The 13,431-nt window shown below is 34.5% G+C and overlaps 1 protein-coding gene across 1 annotated transcript in view; it reads right to left on the bottom strand.

The window, feature by feature from the left end:
- Positions 1 to 4,743: 4,743 nt before the first annotated feature.
- The window catches only part of GALNT13 (polypeptide N-acetylgalactosaminyltransferase 13), a 628,841-nt gene continuing 620,153 nt past the window's right edge, over positions 4,744 to 13,431 (bottom strand). The window contains exon 13 of the mRNA XM_010840017.1: positions 4,744 to 4,904. Within this exon, the coding sequence (XP_010838319.1) occupies positions 4,764 to 4,904 (141 nt within the window). The 3' untranslated portion in view covers positions 4,744 to 4,763. The remainder of the gene's footprint in view (positions 4,905 to 13,431) is intronic.

Below are 13,431 nucleotides of genomic sequence, written 5' to 3'. Positions count from 1 at the left end.
TGGCAAAATTGAAATTGTGGGTTGTGTTTACTACAGTCCATAGAGCTCCTACTGGGATGCTTACAAGTTTCTGGTGATTACACTGCAGTCTTTCAAGCTGTGTAACCTACAACTTACTCCAATGGTCCCTCTAATAGATGAAAGCTGTAGGCCAGTCTTACTTTCTACTTCTTATAATTCTATATAAGCTGTAGGCCAATCTTACTTTCACCTTGAATATAATTATAAGGAAAATAGAAGTGAGGAGGGAGGATTCTTTTTTGAGGTGTTATTGTCCAATAATACTAGAATGTTCTGTAATAATGCTGTTTCCTGCTAATCTCTTTATTTTTCCTGCAGGCCTATATGTGGTCTTTATTTATTTTTTGCAGTAGTATTTTATAGAACTAATCTTATTTATGTATGAAAGGTAGTATTTATATATCTAAAGAATCAGTGTACTTATCACAAAATGTTTAAGAAAGACATTTTTCTCATTATTGTGCCTTCTTTTTTTGAGTGCTTTTAAATTGAAGACAGTATTCTAGGTTATGTTAACAATGATGAGGCCTGCAACGCTGCTTATAGCTATATAATCTTCAGACAAACCACATTTCACATCTGTGTTTCAGGCTTATTATCTGTCAACGGTAAACTAAGAATAGGTAATCTATAGAGTCCTTTCAAAGTTTCTGTAACTGTGTTTTGTTCATAGACTTGCCCATAGAAAATAATTGCTCCTGTGAAATCATGAAAATACATATTTCTTAAGAGAATTATGAGAATTATGATAGGTTCTTATGAGAATTATGTCTTCCCTCTTCCCTCTATAAATAAAAGCCTATGCTTTCAAATGTCCATTGAACACAATTAAAAAATAAAAATTGTTTTATCTTAATAGAGCAACTTATAGCAGTATGTTTATAAAATGTGATATTTCATTTCCATAAGGCAGGGCATTTGTTCATAGAGAACAGAATATAGTCCATATATGAATATGAAGAATGTTAGGATGAAAATTATATTTAGATACAGTTATAGAAATCCTGTCTAAATATATTACTAGACTTTAATGCTTAAAATCATATGCAAAATATATGATACAGTAGCACTTAGCAACCTTAACACACATTCTTCAATTCATTAATTCAGTAAATGTTTAAAGAATATTTACTATGTACCAAGAACTCTACCCAGGATATCACAGTGAAGAGGGATATCATCCATGAAGGACCCTAAGGGCCACTGTAAGAAGTTTGGTTGAAGAAACATGAAGTCATAGTGGGGTTGTGAGCAGAGAAGTGAAACAATCAAATTTATGTTTAACAGAATGACTATGGTTGTCGTGGACTTCCCTGGTGGCTCAGCTGGTAAAGAATCCACCTGCAGTGCAGTTCAATCCCTGAGTTCTATCCCTGGGATCTCTGGGTTGTGAAGATCCCCTCAAGGAGGGAAGGACTACCCAGTCCAGTATTCTGGCCTGGAGAATTCCATGAACTGTATAGTCCATGGGGTCGGAAAGAGTCAGGCACGACTGAGCGACTTTCACTTCACTATGACTGTTGTATTGAAAAAAGACTATTGGGACAAGGACTGGGAAATTCAGGAACAAAATTATATGCATACTGCAATTTTGAAGGTTAGAGTTAGTGATACAGTGGATATGGTAGCAATTCATTGGTTATGTTTCAAGTACAAAATCAAGGAAATTTGCTGAATCAAATTTGAGAGAGAAATAGAGGAGTCAAAAGTGACTCTAGGTTTTTGATCTGAATATCTGGAAGCCTGAAAAGTGAAGTGAAAATGTTAGTTGTTTAGTCGTGACTGACTCTGTACGACTCCATGGACAGTAGCCTGCCAGGCTTCTCTGTCCGCTGGAATCCTGGAGTTGACATTATCTTCAATGCACAAGACCTCAGATGAGGAAAATTAAAATAATTAAAATAAAATTATTAAAATAATTTTCTCAGATGAGGAAAATAATATATTAAAATATATATTAGTCTAGTTCCATAACCCCACTCCAGTGCTCTTGCTTGGAAAATCCCATGGATGGAGGAGCCTGGTAGGCTGCAGTCCAGGGGGTCGCTAGGAGTTGGGCACAACTGAGCGACTTCTTTCACTTTTCACTTTCATGCATTGGAGAAGGAAATGGCAACCCACTCCAGTATTCTTGCCTGGAGAATCCCAGGGACGGGGGAGCCTGGTGGGCTGCCGTCTCTGGGGTCGCACAGAGTCGGACACGACTGAAGCGACTTAGCAGCAGCAGTAGCAGCATAGACAAAGAGTATATTAGATTAATGCACTGTGAATCCACTCCTGATTTTTCTGTATTTAATACAATAAATATTTTTGAAATGAAAATTTAATTAGTCATTGGTTTTTGGTGGTTTGTGATATTTTGTATTATTTTTTTGTTTGTTTGTTGGATACTCCAGTAGCATGTGCTGAAACCATCTGAGAATTCTTTGAAATTTCTTCTTTGGCATTCAAGCTCAGGCAGTTTTCGTATTTCCTGTATTTTTGCTAAGACCATAAGAACTTTCAAATACTTCAAGTGCTTCTGAAGTATGTCAAATTCAGTTTCAGTGACATAGCTGTATTTTTGAAAACTTGTCATTGACTCTTTGATAGATAACATATGCTTTTTGATTGACAAATCCATAATAAGGGAAACAAATTGTATAAGAGTCCTTGAGTGTTTAAGCTTTTTAGGTTTAAGTAGGAATGCTGTGCAGGGACATTTTATCATATTTTAGTCAGGGCAAGAGGAAAACAAGAGAAGTTAAAATGGAAAATGTGATTGTTAAGTCAAATCTCAGTTGACTTGTGAGGTCACTATCATATCAATTTAATTCAGTGTTTAGCTAGCTCTTAGGAGTCCCAACTTCCTTAGAAGTTTGCTGTAAGCAGTCGATTCACTCACCAGAAAAAAATGCCCCAACATTAAAATTTTACTTATAATTTATAATTAAATAAATTTAAAGTTTGGTAGAACCAATACTGTAAAGCAATTGTCCTTCAATTAAAAATAAATAAATTTAAAAAATAAATGGAAAACTTAGCACAAATTTCATGGATTTTTCTTCCTTTTAGTATATTCTTCTTATGTATTTTGAACACAAAGGGTCTTAAAGATGGGAAAAAAATTTAGATATTCCCAGAGACTTCCAGATAAGGGGTGTCTCTACTTTAAAGAGTAAACCTGAAGTGCTCTTGGTAAAATTCTTAGAATTTTAGCAGTTTAAAGCCAAAAGATTAGAAATGTTGGCTAAGAAAATCATACATGATTTTACTAGCCTTTAGAAACTGTACTCCTTGTCATTATAAAGCAGTGCGTGTTTGTGTGTTTGTGTGTTTGTGTGGGGGGCGGTGGGCGGGGGGAGTCAACCTGTAGTCAACCTGATTAAACTGATTAATATTTTCTATTAGAGCCTTTTAAGAAGTGATGAGAGTCAAAGACGTGACATCCTCTACTCTGGAGGTCACTTCTTCCATTTCCCCTACAAACCCCTACCCCAAATTTCTCTTAGCTGCTGAGTACATTTACAGTAAATAAAATACATATGTAGAGCAACTTTATAGGTGTTTCAAATTGTATCAAATGGTGTCACAGATTTTTCTACTTTTTCTTATCTTCTACTTATGTATTTTGAACACAAAGTGTTTTAAGATGGAAAAATAACATGTGAAGGTAGCTTAATTATGATTGTGTTCCTTGAGACATAATTTATGGCATTTCAATTAAAAGTTTAATTGGTATATATTGAGTTCATTCTCCCAGTGATTAAAACTTTAGATATTCTGGCACAGCAATGAAATTCTGATATTAATGAATTATTTTTTAATATAAAATAAATTGATTTTAGTAACTTAACCAAAATCCTAAATGCCTAAGAATCAAATATTAAGGCTAATATTTTACCCTTCACCTACAATTCTGTGTAGCCTAGGTGACAAGTCACAGTGTCTGAAAAGAAGAACTATACAGTTTATGAAATAGAGTGGTTAAAGATTGAGTTTCCCACATCAGTTCTGGGACCAAGCTGATTATTACACTTAGCCTGCCTTAGAAATGATTGCAACCCAACAGAGTATCTTTTCAAATGTTTAAGCTATTGCCTTTTAACTTCATTTTGCTCCCCTCAATGCCTAGCTGGTTTCTTCTGATTTCATGTAGTTTAAATTGAATTTTCATATTCTCCTTCTCTTTTTTGTTTAAATGTGATGTTGTAATAAGACCTTATGAGATGTCAATATCTAATTTTTTTTCCTGGTACAAAATTTAGAACTGATTTTTGTACAGTGAATTTTCATTGCTCAGAAATAATTCAGTGTATGTACTTGATGTTGACAGAAATTCAGCATGTTTTCGTGAAGGTCCAGTAGAAACAGAGTTTATGAAATTTCATAATGAATTTACCTTATAAGGCATTTACATTGTCTCTCTCGCCACATTATGACAAGAAAAGTAACCCCACCCCCAAACTAATTCTGTGACATCATGGCAATTTTTTTTTTAAAGCAAACACAATTTGTTTTTCACACTGTTCTGATGTTTAATAACAGTTTGCTGTTATTTATTCTTTTTATGTGCTTTTTAATCAGATACAAATTTTAGTAGGGAAGTAAGCAAACATTCCTAAAAATGAATTATAAACAACTGTTTTAGAATACTAAAAGGATTTTAAAACTTTCAATTCAACAAAGTTAATATTTTTCCCTAATTGAAATAATGGAAAAACATAAGTGTAGACACTTTGATGGCTTAGGGGAGATGGTCTTCAGGCCCCCAGAGTCATGTTCCTTAGCAGCCATTGTTGAGATCTGGTTCCACTACAGTCCTGCATAGTAGGCACCATTTTGTCTTCTTCAGAAGGTTCATCTAGACATTGATTACTGTTAACATGTCTCAAGGTGAGTCTCTGTAAAAGATAACCAATAATCAGTGCAACATGTTTTATGTTAAACTGCACTAGCTCATCAGATTAAATCTACTCTCTAAAATATCTTTTATGATCTTTTGGTATAAGCATTGTGCTGATGTTTGTAAAAGGAGCTGTGCACAGGTGGCTCTGAGTTAATTATTATACAACTTTCACTGTTACAATTTCATCATTGTCTAATACACCTTTATTTGCAGATGGTTAAAGAAATTGGCTGATATTTATCCTGCACTGCCAAGAATTCAGACTCCTTTGCAAAGAACCTATTTGTGAGTTCAGAGTCCAGTTGAAGAGTGCAAATATCAACAGTCTTTTACAGAATCTTAGTTTTCTTAGGCATGTGTTATTTAGTAACCATTTGGCAAACATGCAAAGAGATGTCACTGCTGGGACTCAAAACTTCAAGAAATGTTCCCATTTCAAAATACTGTATAAGCCATAGTGTGTCTGATTGTGAGACATTCATTATAGGTGAGTAATTATCATGGCAACAAAGATCTGTCTTACTTGATAGTGTGATCATCATATTTAGTTTGCCTTTTTAGGGATCTTAAATACCAACATCAAATAAAAATGTGATGGACATATATTTTAAAATATTATATCTATATATTTTCATAATAATATCTATTAATAAGCATCTTCTCAGTACCCAAATGCTAAAATGTAATTCCAATAATTTCATCATGTTAACCAGTCATTACATCTCTTTTGAGTTCATATTTACATTTTTACATCATAGTTTTGAACTTTTAAGATAAACATTTTAAGTACACAAGGCTTTACATACATAATAATTTATGCACTAATTATATACAATATCATATACTGTTCTGCTCAGTTGGTCTAGAACCATACTATATGAAAAATTCCCCAGCCAGAAGAGGTATGTTTGAATATGGAAGGTGATTTGCAAATGTATCTTGAAAAAAACATGCCAAATACTTTTGTTGCAAATTACCGAAATTAAAGGCAGACAAACACTTTTTTTTGGGGGGGTGGACTCTTGATGGGCTTCCCAATGGTGCTAGTGGTAAACTGGTAAAGTGTCAATGCAGGAGACATGAGAGCTGTGGGTTCAATCTCTGGGTCAGGAAGATCCCCTTTCTTTTCGTGAAGAAGGCATGGCAGCCCACTCCAGTATTCTTGCACCGAGAATCCCATGGACAGAGGAGCCTGGTAGGCTACAGTCCATAGGGTCACATAGTCAGACATGACTGAAGCAACTTAGTACGGGCTCTTGATATTATATTGAAAGTTGGAAGATAAAAAATGCAGGGGGCATGCACACACACACACACACACACACACACACACACAAAAGTGGGAGAGAAACACTGCCCAGACATTTACTGTTTGTTTTGGATTAGGACTACAAACACCCTGGACTGCACTGTCCTGAGAAGATAGAATGGAAAATAAGCTTGTGGTAAAGGATGCTATAGACAACAAGCAGGAAATTAAAAGAGCAAGGCTATTAGATGTGAAGAAGATTTGAAAACTTTGGCCTTTGTTGTTGCTCTTTTCAATACATGAAGGCCATTTATATTGAAAAACAGACAAAAGAAGAAATGGCCAAAGATAGGCAAGAAGATAGCTGATTTATGCTTATAATATCAGAAATTATGTTGTTGGTTTATGAACCAATAGCCAGATTGAAAAAAGATACAAAACAAAAGCATTGTTTTTAGAAAATTCCAGTTAAAAATCAACAAAATACTTTTCATTTTTGTTACATACCTGAGGTCCTTTGTGTATGTATGTCCTTTTCCAAAAAAGCCACTTACCCTTGTATGCTTCTATTAGATCTTTTAAAAAACATGTATATGACTTTAAGGATTAGATTGAATATGTATTGTCAACTACACATATAATGATAATTTTTAAAACAGCATTCTTTAAAAAAAATTTTTGAAGGAATTCGTTAGTAGTCAGAAGCCACTGCTGTTAAGATAACAACCAACCAAGGAAAGTATTCTCCTTTTTGGTGTAGTGGGGTAGAAAGATCAGTCATTTTAGGGGTAGATAGCCATAAATGTGAATTTCTGCTCCCCAAGTTACTAGCTATGAAGATTTGGGCAAGCTACTAAATCATTCTGAAGACTTAGATTCCTTCAGATGCTTAGTTATACTTACTATATATATATGTATATATAAATGCTGTTTTCCCTACTGCTTAAAAAATCTAACCTTTAGTCAACTATCTGTGATCTCCTGCCAACCCGATAAGGGTAAAATTGTTAACTATGTTTAAAGGCATAGTTATGGTAAACATGACCTTTGATTGATTTACTGCATCTTCATCTGATAAACTGCATTATAATACCTGACAGGAAGCCAAGCAGTGGGCTTTTCTAAGTGCAAAGTGTACTTTTGCATATTCCCTTGCGTTTTGGGCAGCTGTTAGAGATATTGTCTCTTTTGAGGCATAGGCTATTACACCAGGGTAGTTTTCCACAGCTGCTTGATGTGACTCTCATGCCCTTGCTCAGGACTATCACCTGTGGAGAAGCTTGCTCTCATAGGAGTATATAAACTGCTATGGAACTTTTGCAGAGTCTGAGAACCAATGTGTGGTTTCTGCCCTTGCATTCTGTAAGTTGACTTGTGAGACTAAATAGTTAAATCTGAGAAGACCACTTGATGGGCATTATTGCACTTTCCATTGTTCCTTTGAAAACAAATGAAGATAATCAATGCAAATTGCCTTGTATAAAAGTTCTCTTTGTGCAAAAAGTCCAGACTTTTCCAGCTTTCCAATATATGTTTGGAATGCCCTTGTCTCAAGTGTAAGCCTAATCTAAACAACACCCCTTCTTTCTTCTCCTTTCCTCTCCGTGCTTCATTTCCAATCTTGTCACAAATATTCCAAGCTCAATTGTGTCTTCTACTATCAACCTTTTATTATTAATCTGAACCAGACCAGTTCCCTGACTTCCTATATGTTCTCACAGGGAAGAATTGGACATTATGATAGGTTTTTTTTACAGTACAGTAATCCCCTTAAAATCAAGAACCAGGACAGGTACATATTTGTACTCTTTACAAGAATGCCATACCAGTTTTTTGACTTAAACTGAATAATGGTTTATATTATTGCCTACTGTGAAGATATTCACAATCACACAAGTCAGAAATGGAAGTACAGTTCTTAAAAGCTTTTATTATTACATCACTTAAGTAACCACAGAAAGTGCTTAGAAATAATTTACTTCATAAAGGTTTTGAAAATTAGTCTTCAACAATGCATTTAAGTTTCCAGTTAAAATAGTAAACTTTAGAAAGGATATGTTATATTTTCACACAATGTATCTGAATAAAGATTAACAAAATTTAATAATTGCAGCCTTCTAAAAACAATGTTTGGCTATGTTAGTTTTTTTATTGTTTTTTTTCCCCCCAGCTGTAATACAAAATCTCTTGTCATATAGACATGGGTATAGTTAGCCTAAAAAGAGCTTATATGCTACAATGTAATTCCATCACTTATGCTTATATATATTTGAAATATGGAAAAAACTGGAAAATACCTATTGATAATAAGCAAATACCACTTAATATATGCAGCCACCAAAGTAATGAGCACCTAAAGATGAAGAATAGCTCCATGGAGAAATACCACATAAAAATTTTTAAAACACATTTTAAAGAAGTAAGTTTAGATTCAATACAGAGCATAACACAAACACTAAAATTTTATAAAGTCTGCAATACAAACCTCCAAGATTATTTGAGAAAGTAATCAGTAGAATTCTTAAAAATATTTCTAAAAATTTCCATTCTTGTATAGTTTCTTAGAAGCCATTTTTGCAAAGGGCTATCATTACATATTTCCACAGCGGGCTGTTGGGAGCCATCAGCTACTTTGCTTACTGAGAGACAGGACTGGGTGATTATGTGAAGAAGAGTGTGGGTCTGTTTGACAAAGAAAATAATGAATAATGACAAAAATCAAGTACAAGGGCAGTAATAAATCAGTCATTCTCAGCAATATATAATTTCTACTGGGTAAACACGGAAAGCACACATCACACTAATTGCATTCATGGAACTTTGAGCTACATCCCTTCAGTAGGAGTAACTGAAGGTAAGACTGAGAATATGGAGAAAAGCCTGAGATCAAATGGTGAAACATTTGAGAAAAAAGTTTATTTTGGATAGAAAATATTATATGCTTAGTGTTCATCCCAGCAATAAAATGCTCTTAGCATTAAGTGAATTATTTTTCTCTAGGTACTTCAGACAAAACGTTAACCAGAGGAAATTTGAAATCTGAAATAATCCCTTTGAGATAAGTTATTTTTCATTAAAAAAAAATACATAAAACATTTAGTGCCTTCATTTGTTTGAAAAAACAAGTATTTTTTTCCTTAGTATTCTGTATAGAAGAGGTACCAATTGTTAATATTTTTTTCTAGTAATTTTAATCACTTTTATGTAATTGAGCTCATCTAGTTAAATAGGCCTCACTTTATATTCTGGGCATCATTTTTAAAATTAAATATTCTAAAAACCTAAAAAATAATTTCTACAAAGAATCTTGCCAAAAATCATTTAACTGTCCACTGGGGATATGCACTTTGGAGCTACTAGGAGGAATGCCGGGATAGACATCTCTGAACATCTCTCTCCACGTGTATCTCATTTCTTGAAATCCCAAGATCAAAAGATATGAACATTTTAATATGTATTAGCAAAATAAAAATTCTATTAAACATCTATAATAATTATTTTGTAATAATAGCAGCAGCTTTATTGTGCTTACTATATGTCAGAATACTGTATTTGTATTGGTTTAACTGCATCTGCATCAGTACTGTGTTGCCACTATAAACATTTCTTGACATATGGCCAGGATAAAGAATGATATGGATAAAAGAACACATATGAAATGACTTTTTATAGTTATTTAATGGTTTTTCATATTTATTTAAAATAACTTCTTTTTCATTTTCATTGGTTAATTTTTATTTTGCCTATGCTCTTTATACAGGACTGTGGATATTTTTATATTGGGTGTACATATTTTCTTTTAAATACTCCTTTTAAGCGTACCAGCCCTTGTCATATTTATTACAAATGCCTCTGACAACTTTAGGAAACTGTCATATTAACTCAGTTTTGAAGGCAATATGACATACAGGCTGACAAGCAGCATACTGCCAAATATCATTTTGCATGGCATTATTTAAAATATTCACTAGAACAGGGAAATATGAACCCTAAGAATATTGTTTTTTGTTTATAATATAGTATTACTTATTCTTTACTGAAGTATGGAAAATTATTTCCTAAAATTTACAAAATTTCAGTCATACTATTTTAAGATACATAAGAAAAGTATTAATTCCTGTCTTTAAACATTGTTTTGCTATTTACTACAAGCTGTGTCATGGAGTATTTTCAACTTTACCCCTTTAAAGATTGTAAAGATACAATTAGAGCTGAAAGTCAACTGGACTCAGGCAAGGGAAACAATTTTGGTGACAAAATATGAATCATAAAATTAGGTAATACCTTTGTACCTTTGGATTAAAAAGCACCTAGTAAAAAATTTGATATTTTAATGCACAAATAGAAGTGACTGCATGGTTGATTGAAAACCAGCCATACAGGTGTCAGTTTAAAAGATGCCATACTAAAAGTTTGAAATGAAAATAATTATTGCTATATATAATGATAAAGTAAGAATAAACTTGGACTATTATAGATATTTAATTTAATAGCAAAAGCAATAGGATTTCCCCTATTGATCAAGTACAGAATAAAGATTATTTAAATACTAATATAGTAAAGTTCTTATTCAGAATATTAAGTATGATCTCCCAATAAGGTGATCTGTGCACTTGTTAGAATAGAATATGAGTATTAAACAAGTCTGTAAGAGTATTTAACAAGCAAGAACTAAATACTAAACTACTGAAATTCCTATTCACTAATTGTTTCTAATAATACGTAAATCACAGCTATGGGTCAGTAGAACTATGGAACTATAATACATGTCTGATACACACAGCTTTCAAAAAGTAAATCAAGCCACTATTTTTATTAGGAATGCTACTCAGGGAATTGGCTGGGTTGGCAACTATAGATGACTTACCTTGAAATTATATTCCCATTTACCTGCTTTCTGATAAAGGTAAATAAAAGAGGAGTGTTAAAAATCTAAATATAAGCTTCTGTAATTTCAGTAATTATAATCCCACATATTTAACCTACTAAAGAAAATTCCTGATATTGTGACTCTGAGAAACATTTGATACAGATGGATATCAAATTCATAACAAATATTTTCTCAGTCAATTTGCTCAGTCACATGAGACACGAGACTTATTTTTAGCTTCATATTTTGTTTCCTTTTTTTCTTTGTTGCACAGTGTTTGTGGAACATAAGTGTTCTGTTCTAAAATTAGATTCTCACACTGTATGTAGCAGCCTGGATGTTCAAAAAGAAATGTTACTATGTGCACTTATTGCAGTAAAATGTAAATTTCAAATGGATTGGAACACAGTTGCAACAAAATAGGATAATATAAGAAAACCTGAATAAGAGAATGGATGGATGACAGACCTTTATAACAGTAATCTTTAAAATATTTCAAGGAGATGAAATTTAGTCTTTTTTCTTTTAACTTTGTGGCAGTGGGCTTTTGTTACACCAAAGTGTTCAAGTAATTTATTCAAGAGTTCTGGACCAGGTGGGGATCTTTCAGTTGTGCTGATGATGCTTTGGTTGCCCCCAAAATGAACACATCTGGCCAGGTATAAAGTGGTACTGAATTAATTTCATGGTTGTGCTGTTTAAGAAATATTTAATTAAGAAAGTGGGAAACTCTGTATTTCAAATCAAAGTTGGCCAAAGATATGTATTTATTACCAACATGTGCTTTAGTTTAACTCAAATAAAAGGTGAAACAATTAGATATTACATTATGAGTATGTATGGCTAAAATTTGTAAACAGTCAGACCACATTGACAAAATAGTCTTACGACTTACCATTTATCTAAACAGACCATATTTAACTGCAGTACATCTTTCTCATTATTTAGGAAATAAGGAATTCTGTGTGAATACAATTTGGTACCAAAATAATTGATAATATTTAACCATTTCTTTCATTTGTAATACTGTACAGTTAGCTTATCAGATCCAGACATGCTGGGACCTGGGACCCTTTGCTGTAGTGCTTGCACCTGGACAGACATTTCCTTGAGCTACAGATTGCTTCTGCTCCTGCTAAGTCATGTCAGTCATGCCCAACTCTGTGCGACCCCATAGACGGCAGCCCACCAGGCTCCGCCATCCCTGGGATTCTCCAGGCAAGAACACTGGAGTGGGTTGCCATTTCTTTCTCCAATGCATGCAAATGAAAAGTGAAAGTGAAGTCGCTCAGTCATGTCCGACTCAGCGACCCCGTGGACTGAAGCCTACCAGGCTCCTCCGTCCATGGGATTTTCCAGAGCTACAGATTAAGGAACTAAAAATAGAACTGCATACAGGCACAGTTGGGGTAAATAATGAACAAAAAGATACAAAAAGACCAAAAAACAGGGAGCAAAAGCAGGGTACTACCAATGCCCCCTGCATAATACCACCAAAGGGATGGGCAAAACACCTAAGCCACCCCTCTAGCCTGACCCTTGGACACATCCCTATCTTCATCTCATACAAAGATCTCCCCACCAGAGAGCAAGAAAGGAAAACAGTTACTTGTTTTCACTCTCTTCTGTGACCTCCTGGGGGATAGGGGTGAGGTTTTTCCTTACATGGGATAAGGGTAAGGGTGTGCTTTTGTTCCAGGCTGTTCAGAGGTGGTCATTGCGTTTGAGGCCCATAATTTGCCCCAGCTATGAATGCGTGCAGTTGTTTCTAGTCCCTTACAGTTTCTTTGTAATTTGTAGCTGGAGGAGACATTTGTCTAGGTGCAATCATTATTACACCACTGCAGCAAAGGGTCTCGGGTCCCGGCCTGTGTCAAGAACATCAGTCAGGAAGCAGTGGAGTGTAGTGGAAAGATGGCTGAATTTAGTGCCAGAAACTTGTGCTGTACACATTTAGGTAAGGAATTTAAACCACATTAAGCTTTGTTTTATTGATGTGAAAAATACAAATAATATTATCTTTTACGACTATTGTAAGAATTGCATGAGACAATAGATAAAATTCAGTTCAGTTCGGTTCAGTCACTCAAACGTGTCTGACTCTTTGAGACCCCATGAATCGCAGCACAGGCCTCCCTGTCCATCACCAACTACCGGAGTTCACTCAAACTCACGTCCATCAAGTCAGTGATGCCATCCAGCCATCTCATCCTCTGTCGTCCCCTTCTCCTCCTGCCCCCAATCCCTCCCAGCATCAGAGTCTTTTCCAATGAGTCAACTCTTCGCATGAGGTGGCCAAAGTGCTGGAGTTTCAGCTTTAGCATCATTCCTTCAAAGAACACCCAGGGCTGATCTCCTTTAGCATGGACTGGTTTGATCTCCTTGCAGTCCAAGGGACTCTCA

The sequence above is a fragment of the Bison bison genome, unplaced genomic scaffold, assembly GCF_000754665.1.
Source record: "Bison bison bison isolate TAMUID 2011002044 unplaced genomic scaffold, Bison_UMD1.0 scf7180017864139, whole genome shotgun sequence".
Classification (NCBI taxonomy): Eukaryota; Metazoa; Chordata; class Mammalia; order Artiodactyla; family Bovidae; genus Bison; species Bison bison.
Note: the sequence above shows the minus strand (reverse complement) of the source record. Positions and strands in the feature narration are given on the sequence as shown.